Source organism: Dendrobates tinctorius, unplaced genomic scaffold (genome assembly GCF_039654945.1).
Source record: "Dendrobates tinctorius isolate UK_male_01 unplaced genomic scaffold, ASM3965494v1 ptg000049l, whole genome shotgun sequence".
In the NCBI taxonomy this organism is placed as follows: Eukaryota; Metazoa; Chordata; class Amphibia; order Anura; family Dendrobatidae; genus Dendrobates; species Dendrobates tinctorius.
The window spans coordinates 22,110,612-22,130,893 of record NW_027361717.1 but is presented as its reverse complement, the minus strand read 5'-3'; the positions used below and the strand labels follow the sequence as shown (position 1 = coordinate 22,130,893).

Here is a 20,282-nt window from a genome sequence, read left to right as displayed (position 1 = left end):
GTTATTTTAAAATTGCACCCTTTATAAGTAATCAATAATGTGTGTAGATTGCGTGCACTGGAATACTTCCAGCTGCCGTCTTGCTGCCGTTTCCAGCGCTGCTCCAGTCCGCTCCTGCATCATGTGACCACAGCTCTTTCTTGCTGGCTCACTCCGCGAACCATTAGTTCCTTTCTTAGGCTATGTGCTCACATTAGCGTTTTTAAACGCTTAGAAAACCGGACTTCTTCCCAGAAACCGCACGTTTTATTTCCACGCGTTTTTGCACAAAAATCGTTCGTTTTTGACGCGTTTTTTCCGTGCGGTTTCTGGGAACATAGGAAATGGCTAAAAACACGCAGCTATGCGGAAATTAATGAGCATGCTGCGTTTTCAGCCGCTAAGCGTTTTCTACGCATTTAAAAACGCATGCACTGGCACAAAAAGCCAAAAATGCATGCAATTTAATGGGAAGCTTCTTTCAAGTGTTTCTGAAGCATCTGAGCCGGCACAAACCCTGCGGAAACGCTTAAAAAAACGCAACGTGGGCACGCAGCCTTAGTGTAAGTCTATGGGGGGGGGGTTATTCTGAGTCTCATACACTTACAATGAGAAAGTGTCTTGTGGTCCACACAGAGGACGCTTTGTGAGCCGGCTGGTCACACCTGCCTGCGATCATGTGAGGCAAGAGGATTGGGGCTGCGCTGGAAACAGTAGAAGACGGCAACTGGTATTCGGTACAAAAACTGTCGACATATTACTGATGGCTAACAGAGGAGGCAAGCAAAAAAAAAAGATTAAAAAAAAACTAGGGTGGTCCTGTAAGAAATTCTTAAGTCCATTAGAAAACAAAAATAGTCTTCAAGGCTGCACTGGGACCAAGGTGAAATGTCCACATATTTTATAATGGACCACATTAGGAAAGCATTGTGCTGGGCGATGTTCACATGGCATTGTCGTGGTTTGGTTTTGCACAGAAAATCTGCAACTAGCAGTCATTTGTGAAGGAAAAGGCTTAGAACACTTTATAGTAAGCCATAGATAAAGATATTTATGTTTGTAGCAGATTTCATTTCCAGCATGCGACACAGAGGTTAGTTTTTTTGACTGACATTCTTGTATCTAGCAGAAGTCAGGATTCCAGCTCTTGAGTTACAGGTGTATGCTGGGATGTACAGAATTTTTTCCACGGTGTCTGCCTTCCAGCACTTTTCAGTCATGTTTGGATTACTATGGCTGTAATTGTGGAGTGTACAGTGTACCTTACACCATGAAAACCACAGATCACCCTCCTATGTAGAAAAAAAAAAAACTGACGCCAGAATAAAACCCAAGGAGTGTGTGATTTTGCAGAGCACAATGGCTCCTGTGAGCACAGCCCTGACGAGCCTGTCCAGTACGCAGGATGCTGTACCACTACCCTCAGATTGGTGGGGGAAAAGAGGGGGAGCAGCAAGAGTGGCTCCATGGGGTGGGGCGCAGCAAGAGCGGCTCCGTGGGGGGGGGGGCTTCAACGAGAGCAGCTCCATGGGGGGGTGGGGGGGGTGGGCGCAGCAAGAATAGATCTGTGGGGCGTCACTCAGCAGGTTCCTGGTCTTGTTCCTAGCCCACAGCATGAACAAAATTTCAAATACCAGAAAACAGATTTGCCTATTAGAACAAGCATTGCATAATAATACCACTAAGGGCTTTTTCTATTACGGCTATCGCTTTAAACTGCAATAGCCCGTCTACCCACATCTCACTGGATAAGGCATATTTTGTGCATTATAAAGCCAACATGTAAAACTTCTGTGTATGATGATATATGAAGGGCGCGCTGGTAGTAATTAGTCTCATTTTTATGCAGCTCAGAAAAGGACAAATGTAATTGTAATATGATCATAAACCTCCTCTGTAGTCACCACTTATCACCACTAGGTGGTGCTGCAGTGCAGGATACTCCTCAATGCCTCCGTGCGCCTAGTGCCAGTGGATGGGATACATTCCCACAGTCGCGGTCATTTCATTGCTTTATATCCAATGCTGGTTATAATCAGAACAAACTGTACCCAAAGAAGCCATTTACCTGACAAGGAGCGAGGCACGTCCCCCTGCAGCGAAATATTGGTCTGTGGTAGGTCCATTGCTAAGGAATTGTTCACCTGAAATCCCAGTTTGTACTCAACCTGAAGAGGAAATCACAAAAATCAAAGCAATAAACATTGGTGAAAAACATGAATGTTGCCCTGAATGGGATCAATAATAACATTTGCCTGTCGCACAAAAGCCCGCTCTCACACAGCTCTTGGAGGGGGGGGGGGGGGATACAACACACCACATGGATCTTGGAAAATTGGGAGTAAAAAAACCCCCAAAATGTTAGAAATTAAAGATGGCCTGAATAGAGGGGATAAAGGGACTGGTCACTTTATATCAATGACCTAGCCATAGCGGATGCAAGACCCCCGGGCCGCTCAGCCGTTACATGTCAGACCCCAGATGTGCTCATTGACGGGTCAAGCAGGACATCGCCGTTCTTCTGAATGGGAGCCGCTGTCCAGGACCCGGCAGCGGCTGCTTCACATCACACAGAGCTACGCTCTGCATAGGCCTGAATCATCGACACCAGCAATATTCTCGATGACCGTTTTTATAAAGGGGCATGATGGAGTCAGGGCTTCCCATTCATTAAGAGGTACACTCCTGATAACAAATCAGGAGTCCATGCCAGAAATCTTACTCCAGTCGATCTCTCGCCTCATCCCATCCCGCCAAAACTAGCATGAGAATGCCAATACATGCAACATTTTCATTCAAGTTTGTAAAAATCAACAACTTTTCAAAGCAATTAATGCCAGAAGTTTGAAATGGGGCAGCCAGAGAAATAGCTGGTCGGTGGTGTGACAGGAGTAGGATCCCCACTGATCCCATAATTATGGCTTACCCTATGGCCAGGTGAATGTTATGTGTGACCAGACAACCCCCATAACAATATGATAAATGCACCGATTTGCAGTAACAAGTTGGTGTAGTTTTCCTCCCCACACCTAGACCGAGCGGTGAAAATGGCCATGTGGAGCAGAGTTGCTTAGCAAGAAAAAGATTAATGAAGAAAACATTAGAACATGGCACTGATATGAGGAAAACATGTGGATACCTGCAGTATCCTCTCGGAGTAATACACGGGGCAGGCTATGAGAGGATTCGGCATAAGTGAGAGGCAACCATACACCTATATTAGCCAGAAAAGGCCAATGCTCAGAGGAAGCCAACACCGCAGTAAGAAGGAATCCGCTGTGAAACAAGCCACCCAGAGCCTGGAAATGTGCCGAGCACGGATGGGGGAGGAATGTCAATAGCCGAAAAGAGGAGCGCTGTCTAGACCTGCCGGCAAGCAGACATGGGCGACCGGGCTTACGTGTGGTGAGGAGCCGCATGGGAAAACCCAGAGAAATTAGGAGACAAGCCAATAAGTAGCACAGTGTTTCTGCACTCATTCAGGTATTCTCTGGTAGGTGGGAGAAATGGGATTTAGTGATTTAGGGGCTTATCCGTTTCAAAGAAAGCTTGGTTACAACCAACAGAGCCGATAATTGATGGTCACGCGACTTCCCGAGAGTTCAGAAAGGTATTCTGCCTAGATATAACCTGAGTCACACTGCTGAATGTGCTGCAGACAGTAATGGAGTCCTCCTGCTCCATGTACTCTGGGCTGCACTGAGGCCACGTCGCTGCACACAGATTGTGGCGTCACACGGCCACATCACACCTAACCATTTACTGAGGTGCGACCTGTCGACTGTGTATCCAAAAGTGACATTCCATAGACGTCAATCCAAATTAAAAGATTTCTCTTTTTTTTAAATTAGCTGCACCACAGCAAGGGGGCAGGCGCGCGTCCACCCCGCCAGGCGGGCAGAGAGGTGACCATCTGTGCGAACCGAATGAGAATTGCTGCCTCGTGACGCACATCACCAGGTACACCCAGCCTTGATTGGAGGGCTATGCTGCATAGATGAGACATTGGACACTATACACACACGAGATGACTGGTTGATCCCCTGTGATGGCTAATGTTAACACATGGAGGCAGGAGCATTTTGCTTGAAGTTTCCAAGATAGAAGAAAAAAGGAAGCATTACCAACGCACCTTAGATTTGGAGTGCCAGCTGAAGTGGAGGCTGCTGGTCTCGGTGGGAACGAGCAGGTTAAAGGAAAGGGCATAATGATTGACGATATCGTTCCTGACATAGTAAAGCTCCGCATCCAATCCTAAATGAAAGAAAGAGAAGAGATTATTAATGGAGCAACAAAACCCAAAACCAAAATATACTCAATACTGGCCAAATAACAGCACAAGCGCCCCAGTGATACGCACCTGGCCAGAGCTACAGGAGGACAATGTTATATTACAGGAGGATTTATGTAAACTAGAAGCTTGGGCTGATAAATGGCAAATGAGCTTTAATGGGGATAAATGTAAGGTCATGCACTTGGGTAGAACAAACAAGATGTATAATTATGTGCTTAATTGTAAAACACTGGGCAAAACTGTCACTGAAAAAGACCTGGGTGTATGGGTGGACGACAAACTCACATTTAGTGGCCAGTGTCAGGCAGCTGCTGCAAAGGCAAATAAAATAATGGGATGCATTAAAAGAGGTATAGATGCTCATGAGGAGAACATAATTTTACCTCTATATAAGTCACTAGTGAGACCACACTTAGAATACTGTGTACAGTTCTGGTCTCCGGTGTATAAGAAAGACATAGCTGAACAGGAGCGGGTGCAGAGAAGAGTGACCAATGTTATTAGGGAACTGGGGGGTCTGCAAAACCAAGACAGGTTATTACACTTGGGGTTATTTAGTTTGGAGAATCGAAGGCTTAGGGGTGATATGATTACAATGTATAAATATATGCGGGGACAGTACAGAGACCTTTCTAATGATCTTTTTACTCTTAGACCTGTGACGGGGACAAGGGGGCATCCTCTATGTCTGGAGGAAAGAAGGTTTAAGCATAATCACAGACGCGGATTCTTTACTGTAAAGAGCAGTGAGACTATGGAACTCTCTGCCATAAGACGTAATGAGTGATTCCCTAATAAAATTTAAGAAGGGACTGGATGCCTTTCTTGAAAAGTATAATATTACAGGGTATATACACTAGTTTCCTTAATATTGCGTTGATCCAGGGAGCTAGTCTGATTGCCGTGTGTGGAGTCTGGAAGGAATGTTTTTCCCCAATGTGAAGCTTACTGTTTGCCACATGGGTTTTTTTGCCTTCCTCTGGATCAACATGTTAGGGCAGGTTAGGATGGGTTATGGGTTGAACTAGATGGACTTGAAGTCTTCCTTCAACCTTAAGAACTATGTTACTATGCTACGCACCCGGCCAGGGCTAGGTCACCAGACTCACTGCTCCCCCAGATGAAGGGGAAATGCCAGCCACCATTTGCCATACAGATCTGGTGGCTACAGCCCCACCATCAGCAGCTGCAGGTTACATCAGTGCTGCCCAGGACGATTATGTGTACAGCAGCCGGATGTCGCAGAAAGTCACAAATCATGAAAGCAAACAAGACAGCGGATTACAGGCCATGCCATAATCTCATCGCTGCCCAACACCAGCACACATGTATAACGCCACATGCAGACATTGGGATATGGGATGTATGCTGCTGGGAGATTTTAGGCAAAATATAAAAAACTGCAGCATCTGAATTTACGCTTACACAGTAAGTGGAAAATAAAAATGTCTCTGTATATAGTTACAAAAGCGTAAATTGCACATTGCTGCCATCACAGGTGTCACAGCACAGCCAGGCGTCAGCGTATAGAGGTCAGCCCGACTCCTGCAGGGCGTACAGAGCCTAATGGATGCATGCGACATATACGTGAGTGTACGCCAGCCATAATACGCAGAGGCGTTCACACGGATAGCACTACATATATAAAGGGGGAGTCCAGAGGCACTCGCCTTACACTACAAACAGGTCACCCTAGCCCTAGACCGTCCCACCATCTTTGACATATTGATGAGGGTCTCCAGCTCTTGCTTGTCCTCAATCACTGTCATACGTTTTACACAGTAACCCTCTGACTGATGCGTCTATTCAGCCGCAGCACAAAAGAAAGACTGAGACGAATTGGGCCAATTAAAGAAAGCACTTATTCCTCCCGAGCAGAGCTTGCTGGCAACAATACAACTCTCAGGTGGCATTGTGTGGGCACAACCTCAGGGCCTGGGAAACATTATTACTCCACACACCGCACAGAAGAGCTGTGTCTGCACATCCATCATGTCTGTCAGGTCTCTGGGACTAGGTGTGAGTGTGCGTGGCGTGAGCAAGGCTTGTGCGAGTGTGTGCAGCGTGGGTGAGGGTGTAGCGTGTGCGAGTGTGCGCAGCGTGGGTGAGGGTGTGCGAGTGTTGGTTCTCAGGCAGTGTACATACACAGTAATGGTCACTACGTTTAGGCTCTGTGCACACTGCCTTCCAGCTTCCCATCAGAGGTATATGCCAGAAAGCTTTCCCACCATATAGACTTACATTGGCATAAAGGGCATAGCCCCACTAAGGTCACAGGTTGGCATGTGACACCCTGCAGAAAATTCAGAGGCAAACTAAAGCAACTAATAGAGGCTGTAAACTAGACTAGGATTGGTTCCCCACAATGTGTCATACGGCAGGAATACACTGTCCTGAAGTTAGAATTAATAAGTCTGCCCCACTGACGGGTTAGGGTATGTGCAGACGATCTGTAAACGCTGCAGGTTGGAAGCTGCGTCCTCCGCGGTGTCCCAGATATTACAGCATAGTGGAGGGGATTTCAAGAAAACTCATGTCCACACTGCGTCCAGAGACGCCGCGTATCTCCCGCGCAGACAGGCATACGGCACGTCTTTACAGACCACTAGTCTCCACAAGAGAAGTTTCACTAATAGAAATGTATTGGATGCGGGCAGGCCACACGGTCCAGTGGACACACGCAGATTCACGCGCTGGATCCAAAACGCTGCCAGTTCCCGATCATCGGCACATACCCTTACACCATACGATAAGCCCGATCCTGCCAGCCAAGGTAACGAGTGACGCAACAGCAATGACCATGTCCGGAGCTAGTGCAGCCACACAATGTGGTGGGCACACGCCATCTGCTCAGGTTCTGCACACATTGGTGTTTAGTTGTTCCCTGTGGCTTCTCTCCTTACTGTGAACCGTACCATTACTTGAGCACCATATTTTTGTGCTATCAAAAATATTCAAGCCCCAGAAAGAACGGCTGAGCCTTTTATCCGTCAGTAGGGTCTGTCAGATATGGTGACATCATAAGCAGAAGCCATAATAAAAGTGTCTATGACCCGGCCTTATACAGAGACCCAGGCAGCGTGAGCTTTGTGCCAGCTCCTGGCACCTGATGACCTGCCATATTACTGGCTGAAGACGCTTTCACCATCATGCTTGATAACTGAAAAGATGGCACTGAGAAGGGATAGTGCACCAGGGAGAAAGGTCCTAAGAGACAAGTCCATACAGATCTGCGGAGATGAAAGGGTTCCCAAAAGGAATCCTACACAAGGGTAAGCTGGCACGGTGCCCGGCAGTCATTGATGCCCATGTCAGATAGTGCCTGTAAATACAAGCAATATTACAGTTTATATTCAGCCATTCTTCAGATAGTAAAACTTTTGTTTACAGCTCGTGGCCTTGGAGACCGAACGCTGCTGCTGGACATCAGAACATGCGCAGCGCTCACAAGCTCTTTTCTATTGATCTGGTAAGTACTGTATAGAAGCTGCCAGGATCACTGGCCCCTAATCTCAGCCAGCTACAGTGCATGGCTTACCAGCTAGACAGCAGAGGTGGTCGGGCTCCTAGGCATTCGGCAACAAACTAAATGCTAACATCTTAAAGACGGTCGTATTTTAATATGAAAGATATCTAAAGTGCTTATGTTTACAAGCATTATCCGACAACACCTTTAATGAAGATGGGAATAATCCTTTAAATGGAAAAGGTCACACCAGTTTGGTCACGTTTTCATAACGCTGGCAAAATCAGTTTTTGTTGTGCGTTTTCACAAATCACACCGGAAACTGCAAGTGGCCCACATTCCTTCTTATGGTAAAATGGAGACTGTGGGCCAGGGTCACAGGGCAGTATTAGAAGGCCAGCGCCATCCAGGCCATCTAGACGGCTCAGAGGAGTAAGGATAATGACAGAGTAAATAGAAAAAGGTAAGGTTCTCCTTGTGGAGATCCAATGGGTCGGACAAAGCACGCACAAAAGAAGGCTAGTGTCCGCTACAGGCAACCCAATGCCGGAAGAGAGAGGGGCTTCTTCCTTCTGGAGGAGACACGATGCACATAATGGAGCATGTAGGAAAACAAACATTTGTTGAACCATCAACCTACTTCTATATAATGAGTACGCCCACCATCCCGCCAGGCCACCCAATTTGGAAGGCCCCCCACTATGCTCGGCCCGTTTCAGGCCATCGGACTACAAACTGGAGAGCGACACTGAAGCGATTCTCTCCTCTCCGGTGTGCAGATATCACAGATCCTACAGTAATGAGCAGCAGGAGTCTAGGATCGCACATATTCTGACGGAAATGATCCTAGAATGGAAACGGTAATAATATGGATACAAATAGCCAGTGCTTTTCATTATGAACCCGACTAAACAAATTACAGTCAAACTAGGGAAGAACGTGTTGAATGGATTAAGCAGAAATCTGTTTCCTGAAGTAACCCAAATGAGATTGATTTCATGGCAGGAAGTCAGGCTTTTCTTATGAGCAGCACCACGAGGGCACACCATCCCCGCACCTCATGTATCCGCTCACATGGGCAGCAGCTTTCCTCCGGCTGCTGCACGCTTGGTATTCTGGATTGATAGTGTTAGGACAATCGGGATTACATGGCTTGGCCTGAGAAAGGAGTGTTTGTATTAGCAGAGGTCAGGCGGGGATGAACTGCTCACAGTGACCTCCGAATCCTCGCTGATCCAGGACTGGGCTACAGGATAACTTCTGCCCAGACTTGGCTACAAAAACTCGCCCCAATGCAACGCTGCCACAGCTGTCAGGGAAGCTGCCAAGGGGATACATCTGTTTGTTTTTAATTATGGAAAACTCAATTTATTTCAGGTCTAATCCTAGAAAAACCCAACATCAGACTAAATTTATAGCATTCTCCACTATAAATCCCCAGGCAAAATTGCCAGGCCAAGCCATACGCTGCCGTTACTAAAGCCAGACATAGACCGACAAATTATTATGCTTACAGGGAATCTGTCAGCAGGTTTGTGTTATGTAATCCGAGTGCAGCGTGATGTAGAGGCCGAGACCCTGAGTACAGTGATGTGTCACTTACTGAGCTGTCTGCTGCCGGTACAATAAAATCAGTGTTTTATCAGCAGAAATATCTCACTACAGGACAAGTTGCTTTGTGCCTCCTAGTCCAACCACAACTTCACCACTGATTGCACAGTGAACACAGAAAGCAGCCAAAGTGAGAAAACTGCCAGTGGTGTGGGCGGGATATACAGCGCTCAGTATTAGAAAACTGCAAATTCTGCAGCAGAGAAAACGGGGATTGTATCAAAATGACAGAAAGCAGCCAAGTAAGTAGCATATTCCTGGAATCAGGGTCTCAGACCCTACATCAGGCTGCTCTCAGTCGACGTAGCCAAAACCTGCCGACAGAGTCCCTTTAAAGTGTAGCTCTACTTCCAGAAAACTGACATCAGAGACCCATCAATTTATTCGACGGCCACTAAAGATATGAGCAGATCGGGATACGGACTTATACGGGAAACATGTAGCTATGAAAAGCAGCAAAACCTTCACAGAAATTATATGACATCTTGTTTCACAAAACTTTTTGCACTGTCAGGGGATCAACTTTTCCAACACGTGTTCCTATAGTGAAAAATCATATCTGCTACAGAGATTAGGATTATCTTACTTCACTCAAGGGTGATCAATTCGGTCTTTGACATGTTAAAAGAAAAAGCATCTAACCCAACCATGAAGGGAAAATGCAATTCTAGATGTAAAGAGGGTCAATGCCCAAGAGGCTCCTCCGAGCCGCGTGCCCAAGAGGCTCCACGGAGCCGCGTGCCCCCTTCATAAAAACCATAAGAATTAGCGCTAAATTAAAATGCCCAAGTCTTTAGAACCATATGGAGGATTAACAATACATTTGAATAAATTAAGAACAGAAAATTGACACTTTTTAGCTGGTGACGGGTCCTCTTTAAAGTGGTTGCACAGATCTTACAAACTCATTGCCCATTAGGATTGGCTATGAACATCAGATTGGTGGTGGGTCAGACCCCCAGCCCCCCCCCACAGATACTGAGTGGGCAGCACTGCTCCATGCACTGTAATGGCTGTTCTCAGGTTCTGCAGCTCAGATCCTACTCACTTCCATAGTGACTGAGCACTAGTGTTGATCTACTAGCTGTATCGCTCATGGGTGCATCTTTCGGGCACATCTGCCCATGTAAATGAGCCACAACGCAGTCAAAACAAAAAAAGCTAACAAATTGCAGGAGATGCTTTAGTGAGTTTACAAGACCTCGCCCGATGTGATGCAGAAAACATGACGGCTTCACAAAGCCTAACGGCCTTATTAGGCAGGAGACGCTGTGGGAGTAATGTGCACTGCTGACAGAAGAAAATCAGCGTCCCCACCGAGCAATAACACTCCAGTGATCCTCCAGACAAGTTATATCAGGTCATGGATATCGGACAGGCAGAATCCCCCAGAGAGGGGAAGGGGCATTTAGGAACTCAGCAGTGCGAGATCCTTAAGGCCTCAATCGCACATGTTCTTATAAAGATTTTTACGGACATACTACATGTCCTCTGTAGTTTGTACTGCTGTACAGGCCTGAAACAAAAAAAAAAAATAACCCACCAAAAATAATCTCTTGACCCAAGTCACAGAATAAAACCACCAGTGCAAGTCTATGGACCATGAAAATTACCGTCAGCACACGGATTGCACATGTGCTGCAGTTTCTATCGTTGAAATCGGAAGGAGAAACTGAATTTTTTTTTTTTTTTTTTTTGGGGGGGGGGGGGTGAATGGGAATATGAAAATCAGAAAATCACTGATGGTCTATACAGCTGCACAGGCCAAACACCGATAAACCTGTTCCAGCACAATGATGAACAATGGTCCGTTCTCCCATGTACAGTTTCTCGAAGGCTGGTGTTATTCGCCATCTGCTATCATTATACAGCAGAAACCGGTGAAGGAAAAAAGAAAAAAAAAAGTTATACATATATCTTACTGTTATACATACACACAGATGAAACCGGAAGTTTACACTATATAAAAAGACACATCTGCATGTTTTTCTCAATATCTGACATGAAATCAGAATAAACCTCTCTCGTCTTAGGTCAGTTAGGATTACCATAATTATTAATATTTGCCAAATCCCAGAATGAGAGAGAATGTTTTAAGGCATTTTTATTACTTACTGCAAAGTCAAAAGTTTACATACACTAAGATTACTATGCCTTTAAACAAATCTGAACTGCCCATATCATGAGGTCATGTGTTTGGAAGGAAATTTTTTGGCACCAATTTGAGTTACGGTAATTACAGACACACCTGAGGGAAAGTCAAGAAATCAGCCAAGATATCAGGAAGAGAAATGTGGACTTGCATAAGTCTGGCTCATCCTTGGGTACAATTTCAGCTCAGGAAGGAGACAGGTTCTGTGTCCCAGAGATGAACGTCATGTGCATATCAACCCAAGTACAAAAGCAAAAAAGACCTTGTGAAGATGATGGCAGACGCTGGTAAGATTCAAAAGAAATATAAGAAAGCCAGATCAATGTTTGTAAATACACATAGGAACAAAGCCCTTAATTTTTGGAGACATGTCCTGTGGTCTGCTGAAACTAAAATTTAACTTTTTCGGCATAATGACAATTGTTACGTTTGGAGGAAGGGAGAAGCTTGGAAGCCTAAGACTGTGTGCACACGTTGCGTTTTTTAAGCATTTCTGCCGCAGTGGAAATGCTTAAAAAACACTATCAAAGTGCATTCCCATGCAATCCTATGGGATTCCGCAGTTGCTGTGCCTATGCTACAGATTTATCCGCTGTGGAATCGCATAGCAGTAAAATACGCAGCATGTCATTAATTTTGCGGAATCGCGTCGATTCCGCCGCCATGGGATTGCATTGAAACGCTCACTTTAAGCATGTGGCTATGCCCACCATACGTAAAGTGAGCACTTCATGTGCGGATGGTACCCAGGGTCTGGAGAAGAGACTCTCCTCCATGCCCTGGGTACCATATTCCTTTAAAAAATAGAATAAAAATAATAGGGATATACTTACCCTCTGTTGGCCCCTGGAATCCTCAGCGGTGCACGTGGCGCTGCCAGCAACTTCCGTTCCCAGGGATGCATTGCGCGAATCACCCCAGATGACGTCACGGTCACATGACTGCTACGTTATCTGAGGTGATTCTCGCAATGCATCCCTGGGAACGGAACTTTTCGGCAGCGTCGCTGAGGGCCGGGAGGACTCCGGGGGCCAACAGAGAGTAAGTATATCCATATTTTTTTAAATATTTTTTATTGTTAACATTTTATCTTTTACTATTGATGCTGCATAGGCAATAGTAAAAAGTTGGTACTTTGCTTGACTTTTCCAAGCAATGCATCAAATCGCTTGGTAAAGCGCTAGCATTCTGCAAGCTAAATACGCTTGCAAAATGCTTGGGTTTTGTGGGAAAACGCATGCGAACTGTGCATGCGTTTTACCCACGGTGGGGAGTTGCGGACAATTCCGCAGCATTTCTGCAACGTGGGCACATAGCCTTACAACAACATCCCAACTGGCATCATGAGAAAGAAGATTATGTGGCAATACTGAAGCAATATCTCAAGACATCAGCCAGGAAGTTAAAGCTTAGGCAGAAATGGGTCTTCCAAATGGACAATGACCCGAAGCATACTGCCAAAATGGTAAAGTGGCTTAAGGAAGGATAACAAAGTCAATGTTTTGGAGCGACCATCACACAGCTCTGATCTCAATCCTATTGAAAAGTTATGGGCAAAGCTGAAAATATAGGTGCGAGCAAGGTGACCTACAAACCTGGATCAGTTACACCAGTTTTGTCAGGAGGAATGGGCCCAAACTCCGACCCACAATTGTGAGAAGCTTGTGGAAGCATATCCCAAATATTTGACCCAAGCCATTCAGTTAAAGGGCAATGGTACCAAATACTAATGAAATGTATGTAAACTTTTGACTTTGCAATACATATGCCTTAAAACATTCTCTCTCTCATTATTGGCAAATAATTCTGGTAATCCTAACTGACCTAAATCGGGAAAGGTTTATTCTGATTTCATGTCAGATATTGAGAAATGCATGCTTATTTGGATATAATATACTAGAGGTGTGCCCGATGCCATCGCATCGGGAGGGAAGTGTGTGTGTGGGGTGTGTGTCCCGCCGCTGCCTGCCCACCCAACTCCGTGCAGTCACAGCCGGCAGGAAAGACCGCAGCTTGCGGCCTGTGCTGGAGATGGGGTGTGGACGCCCTCTGGTGGCGCTGCACCACATCTCCAGCACAGGCCGCAAACCACCGTCTTTCCTGCCGGCTGTGACTGCACGGAGGTGGGTGGGCAGGCAGCGGCGAGATCCAATGACTGTAGTCAGGCGACAGCGGGTCCTGGCAGGGGTCCTGGGGAGGGTCCGGCGTGGGTGTCCCGCTGGTGGTACTGCGGAAGTCCCTAGGTACCACCACCGGGTGCCATATTGGAATACCCATCACTTGGGTATTCCAATATGGCGGTCGGCGTACTTCCGGTCAGCGCGGTGAATTATGGGATTCGAGGACATTCAGACGGAAATGGATGACGGACAATTTAAGGCAAATATATATTAGATATATATATTCTCCAAATGTCAGATAATATGAACATAGAGATAACCATTCAAACAGAAGACAAATAGCCATTATAACACAAAGAAGAAAAGTTTAGGGGAGGCGCAGCTATAGCTCATGGCCGACCCAGACTCCTCATTAGTTCTCAATCATCTGCTCAGGATGAGGGCAAAGAGTTCAAGTAAAATATGGCAAAGAATGAGTCTGACCGCACAAACATGACAAGAGATTTTTAGCAGGACATTTAATTTATTTTTCATGTCTAGACACCATGGAGGAAATCAGCCTGCGGTGGAGAAAACCTATTTTGCTGACTGCATTGCTGAAGCATTTGGTTTAGATGAAGTCCCCATGACCACATTTCCCCGGTTTGGCCTTTGTCAATGTCCACCAGAGTGCAGGTTGTCAGATGAAGCCTACGTGTGGCGCACATTCATTTCTTCCTCAAGCACAAGCGTTTACCAACAGAGTGATGTTCCTGCTCAAGGTTCATCAGCCAGCACAGCAGGTGCCAAGTCTACATTAGTAGGAAAATGTGAAGCGTTTCGCCTGCATACTAATGTACAAACCATATCGGCCGGGGTCCAAAGGCTTCACAAGTGTCAAGCTACAACCATTATTCTTCTGTGGATAATAATTGTGGATATTACCACTCCTAAAGTAAAGTGGCAAATCTGCAGTGGAGTTTCAAAGATGCCTCAGGGGTAGGGGGTGGGATAGGGTGCACCTCTAATAGGAAACCTAGAATATCAATTCTAGAACAGACAAGGAACCAAGGGCTCAAGTGTATGGGGGCTATAGGGTTCGCAGTCGCGCTCTGCCATCACATACACTATCTGAAATGCGTTTATCTTACGTCACTGTGCTATTTTAGTGGCAACTGTTTTATATGTATATTTTTTCTTCAATAAAGTTTTGGATTTTAATCAGATGATCCTGGAAGCTGGTTTCTAACCCAGCTATATCAGCTGTATGGGGCACCATTAAGTGGTTGTTCGATATAGAAATAAATAAATTAAGGCATGGCTGGGCTGAAAATTAAAAAAAAAAAGTGGTCTACTCAGCTTCCGGGCCCCTAACAGAAGGACTGCTGAAACCTGTGACTGGCTGCAGTGATCGGGTGACTAACATTTTATGACTGCACTTCTAAACACAAGCTGCACTCCTGAGTCAGGCAGGCCGTGCTTCCAGAGACTGTGCACACCTCTAGGACGGCTGGAAGGCGCATATGCTACCGGTTTGTATTTTAAGCCCATTCATGCCTTAATTTTTCTTTTTTTTCCCCCAGATTCAGCAACCTCCTTTCAAGGCTTTGAGATATTACAGTATTTCCACAGATACTTCTGTGGATTTCATCCTTTGTGATGCACAGCAATTAAATCTGCAGCTGTAAGTTACCATCGGAAAGCCCGCAATGCTACGTTCCACGCAACGTCTCTGGAGCAGATCTGCTGATCTTGATACGGGTGCAAAAACAATTGCGCACTACACCCTTTGCATTAGAAAGGGTGAAATACGCCATGACAGCGGCATCAATTGGCATGATGAGGATCTCGAACCCACAGCTTCTTTTTAATTTACGCTGCATATATTTTTGGAGCCATGTGCGTTGGATTTATTAAAATCTTGCACCATGTTGGCACTTAAAGAACCCAATGGCCAAGTACTAGTTCCCAAGAGATTAGTACTTGATGTTGCCGATATTCTGCACCCATCAACTAAATTAGGTAGTATTCTTTCATTTTTTTTTTTTTTTTTACATGCCTTTCTATCCCGTTTTTGATGCTGCGGTTTTGTCTCCTTTGGTTTCATGTTTTAAATAAAGCAGCTTTGTTTTTTATACTTTTTGATATTTGGTTTTGACAAAACCTTACTCATACAGTCATGTGTGGATTACACACAATTTTTGGCACATTTTTGCAGTGGAAAGCAATAAAGTAAAGCATGTGCATTTTTTTTACCTGGATTTTCCGCAACTAATGCTATTGTATGGAGAAAAGCCGCACATAAAACTCAGCATAGCTGCGAGACAAATTGGCATGTTGCAGATTTCAAAATCCACCACAGGTCAGTTTACTGCAAAAAAGCAAACAAAAAAAACCCAAAAACACATAGTGGGCATAAAAGTTCTATAAAGCCCATCTACCTTTCTGGACCGCTAAGACGATATGTTGGTTTTTTTCGCACAGTGAAATTAAAAGGCGTAAAAAAAACACCAAAATGTCATCATCGGAACCATACCCGAGAGGGCAAAATTTACACGACAGCATTGCAAAAATGTTAAGAAAAAAAAAAGGGGGAGGGGGGCAGGGGTGGATAAGTGGGGAAAAAGCAACCCAAACAAATCACCCCACACAACCTCAACATGAGAGAAAATGTGTCGACGTTCCCCAAGGCTAAGTTCACAAGCCGTAGGAAAAAGAATCATCATCATCAGGATCATCCAGAAAACTCAGATAATTCTTTTTCACCCATATACAATTTGTTTTGTTTTTTTACCGGAGCAGCTATTAATAATTTACAGTTTCCCATATCACAGAATTGCAATGTGTCCATGAATAAATAGAAGACGGATACTACACGGTGTCTCTGCACGGCATCTGGGCTTTTTTGTGCACATATAGACTTGAATGGGCAAGTCTCACGCAGATTCGGTCAGTGAAAATACAAATATATAAACGGCTTATTTGAACTGCCCTGTTAAGTGACATTGGTCAGAGTGCGGTCCGTTTTTGCACAGACTGCAACTGGAAAGAACTTACTGTTGTGAATCTCCCCCCCAAGAGTGAGCTTTGTGTGTCAAGAATCTGCCGCTGACCCTCGGCTCTCTGCTGCATTGTTGGGGGCTCTTCCACACTTGGCTACTGGACACGGCCTCCACATCAGTAGTGACACACCGGTTACTTTTTTTTTTGCTATGCTGGTTTTTCAGTCAGCACCAGATGAACAACTGAAAAAATTCCGAGACTTGAACTTAACGGGTTTTTGTTTGGACAGAATCTGCAAGAAATGCACCCAATGAGGCTGGACACCTAGCCAACAACTAAGTCACAAGCATAATTTCTATGGCCCTTGCCTAGTAATGGATGTACGGCACTCAAATATTGGTGCTTGAGTAATGGTTCCACTCCATATCAACCAGAATATGAAGTACTTGGCGCTCAGATTTGAAAGGAATAGATTTCTTTGTCAGGCAGTCACAAAAAAAAAAAAAAAAAATACTTCTCTAACGTATCAGCCCTACGTTAGGGGTCTTTTTCAAACTCTGATTGCAAGGAATGAGATAACCATCATAAAACCGGTGCAGATTCTGTCCAAACAAAAACCCGTTTATTACAACTCTCAAAACTCTTTCAGTAGTTCTTTTGCCTTACAAATAAAGAAATATATTTATATCAGTTATGGGGGCCGAGTACTTCATATTCTGGCTTTTGCCTGTCAGATGTGACTCGTGTTATCCCACTGTGACTCTCAGTCTGGGGGCCACACTGAGGGTCTTTAGCACAGTCTCCAGATAACAGACGATTGACCCCGCATGTCACCAGAAGTGACAACACTGGACTATTCTTGTAGTTTGACCTTCAGGTTAAGTGAGATGACTGCATCTTGTGTGGTCAGGTTCAGCCTTGATGAAATATTTCATATGGACTGAAAAAGTGAGCTCGTCCTTCTTTCCATACTTTCTCCATAGATGAGGTCCTTCTACATCAAACACTCACAAGGAGCCTGAGGACGGCCTCATCCTCACCATCACATCATTATAGCATATTGCTCAGTGCTGCACGTTTGCTTGGTTTCTACATTTTCAGTCCATCCATAGATATTAGGATTGGGTTTTTTGGGGGGGGGACTTTTCTTCTGCATCACGGACATTTGGGGCCCTAAAAAGAGGACGCATTAAGCTGACAGGACCCATATCTGCACACTTGTCTCCGGAGAATGTGCAGGTCAGCTTGGGAACAGTAACTGTCACAGACAGATGGGAGATCTCAGCAGCCTCACAAATACCGTACTTTCCTGCAGTGCTACGGACATATTCTGACCGGCCCACAGCACAAACATCACATCAGCTTAAATTTTGCCAAGTCTAGACGCCAAAAAAGGCAAGATGGATGACTGCATGAGAAACAGAATAAGAGGTTCTTATCTTTATAGGATCGAGAGATGTGGTCATCGATTCCTTGGATATAAGAGGTTTCCTCTGCAGACAAAACGAGAGCTCCACACATTGAGCCCCGGATAAAACGTACAGGTGTCTCCAAGCCTCAATCATAACATTTTACCGTAGCAAAAAAATAAATAAATAGAATTTAAAATAAAAAAAAAAAAACACACCCATACAACCCCAGAGTACAGAGACCCTTTAAGTATTGTCCACATCTGGACTAGGCCTCATTCATTCCTCTGCGATTCACATCCGTGTTCAGGGATTTTCACAGAGAGCATATACCCATAATAATCTATGGAGCGGTTCACATGTCTGAGTTTTTTGTAGGCTGTTTGTATACATTAAAAAAAAAAAAAAAAACAACAAAGAAACAAAATCAAGGAGAAAGGTTTTAATCCCCAGATTGGATCAAAATTCCCCATACAAGTCTATATCTATGTGAAAACAAATGACAGACAGCACATGGATAGCATCAGCACTCGGCCCGTGAATGTCACGTGGCTGAAACCGGCCCTATTCAGGGATCTGCGTGTGCTCCCTTAGCCCTCATATACATGGCATTAAGGGGCTCAGTACTACCCCTAATGAAGGAGGTATCAGGAGCAAAGAGTGAATGCCTCGGTCATATGGCTTCCATAATACAAATTATTTTTCTTAGTTTTGTATTCTATATGGATGAGGGAAGGGACAATATAAAAAGACATTCATTTAAACATGGTACATATGGCGCTCAAACTAATGTGTACGGAGCGAGAGTAGGGCCACGTTTATAAGCCACGCATGCACATTTCAGGCTTTAGGCTGTGTTCACACACAGCGTTTTTTTAGCGGTTTTTACTATAAAACCGCTATAAAACCGCTAAAAATAAGGTGCACAGTCATTTCTATGCATTTTGCACTTTTTGTGCACATTGATGCGTTTTTTACCGTGAAAAAACCGCAGCATGCACATTAATTTTGCGTTTTTTTCCGCGGTTTAGGCTTCTCCCATGCTTTTAGAAACCGCTGCGGTAAAAAACGCATCAAAAACGCACAAAAACCGCCGAGGAAAAATAGGTGCGGTTTCTGGGAAGGGATTCAGGTTTTTGTGCAGAAGATTTTCTGCAAGTGTGCACTTAGCCCAGTGGTCTCTAAGGCCTCTTTCACACATCAGGTTTTCGCCGTCAGGCGCGATCCGGCGCTTTTGACAAAAACCGGATCCGGTTTCCCCCCCATTGACTTGCATTTGAGCCGGATCGAGCCGGATGGCCATGCGTTTCATCCGATTTTCGCCGGATCCGGCAATGTGACGTGATCCGGCGTCTGGAAAAAACGGCTACTGTAACGTTTTTTGTCTCCGGCGAAAAAGCCGGACACGCCGGATCCGGCGTGTCCGGCTTTTTCATACAATGAAAGCCTATGAGCGCCGCAATGCGCCTGATCCAGTTTTTTTGGTCTGAGCATGCTCAGTAGCTCTGCCCACAAGACATATATAAAAGCAAGACAGTGGGACCCTCAGCCACCCAAGCCAAGAACCAGGAGCAGGAGAAGGCAGCAGACATCTGCAGCAGCAGCACCATCAGCACCACCCCAAATGGAGCAGCATGCTGAACAACGGGAGGGGAGTCCAGCAGCAGATGAGAGACGGTAATTATCAAATCCCCCATTCCTCCAAACTAGGGCTATGGAATATCAAGATATTCATTGGCCCTTTGTTTCTCTTTATTCAACAGCCGCCCAATAGATGCAGCAGCAGCAGCAGCAATGGCAGCAGCAGGAACACCACCCACAGCCATGGAGTCTGGCCATGAGGAAGACAGCACATCTTCTTCTGGGAGCCCTCCCTCGCATCCTCAGCGTTTGACGGTAAGTTTTTATTTCCAAAATCCATCATCTCTGTAATATATGTCTATTCATTGCCTTTTATTTCAAAACAGGAATCACAAGATGAAGAGGAGCTCCCAGAAGGAAGGGGTGGACAGACACTTGGAGTGGGCTCACAATTGGTAAGTTTTTTGCATCAAACGCAGAAACACAACATCACACTACACACAACACATAGAATACAATGTTCTGCAGACCACACACAGCAAACAAATGCCTACATCCAAAGACATAACATTTTTTGTTTTCTTCTCTAGTCTTCCCAATCTGGTGCTCGGCCAAGAGGTCCTCGCAGTGCCTCCCAGGGTCGTCGGCGACAGCAACGCGGCGGTCACCAGCGTGTAAGTATAAATAT

At 45.2% G+C, this 20,282-nt stretch overlaps 1 protein-coding gene across 3 annotated transcripts in view; it reads right to left on the bottom strand.

The window, feature by feature from the left end:
• Positions 1–20,282, bottom strand: part of RYK (receptor like tyrosine kinase) — a 165,447-nt gene that overhangs the window by 104,247 nt on the left and 40,918 nt on the right. For all 3 annotated transcript variants that reach the window (XM_073576532.1, XM_073576533.1, XM_073576535.1), the window contains exons 2-3: positions 4,112–4,233; positions 2,048–2,147 (exon numbers count right to left, since the gene is read on the bottom strand). In XM_073576532.1, coding sequence (XP_073432633.1) covers positions 2,048–2,147; positions 4,112–4,233 — 222 coding nt within the window. The remainder of the gene's footprint in view (positions 1–2,047; positions 2,148–4,111; positions 4,234–20,282) is intronic.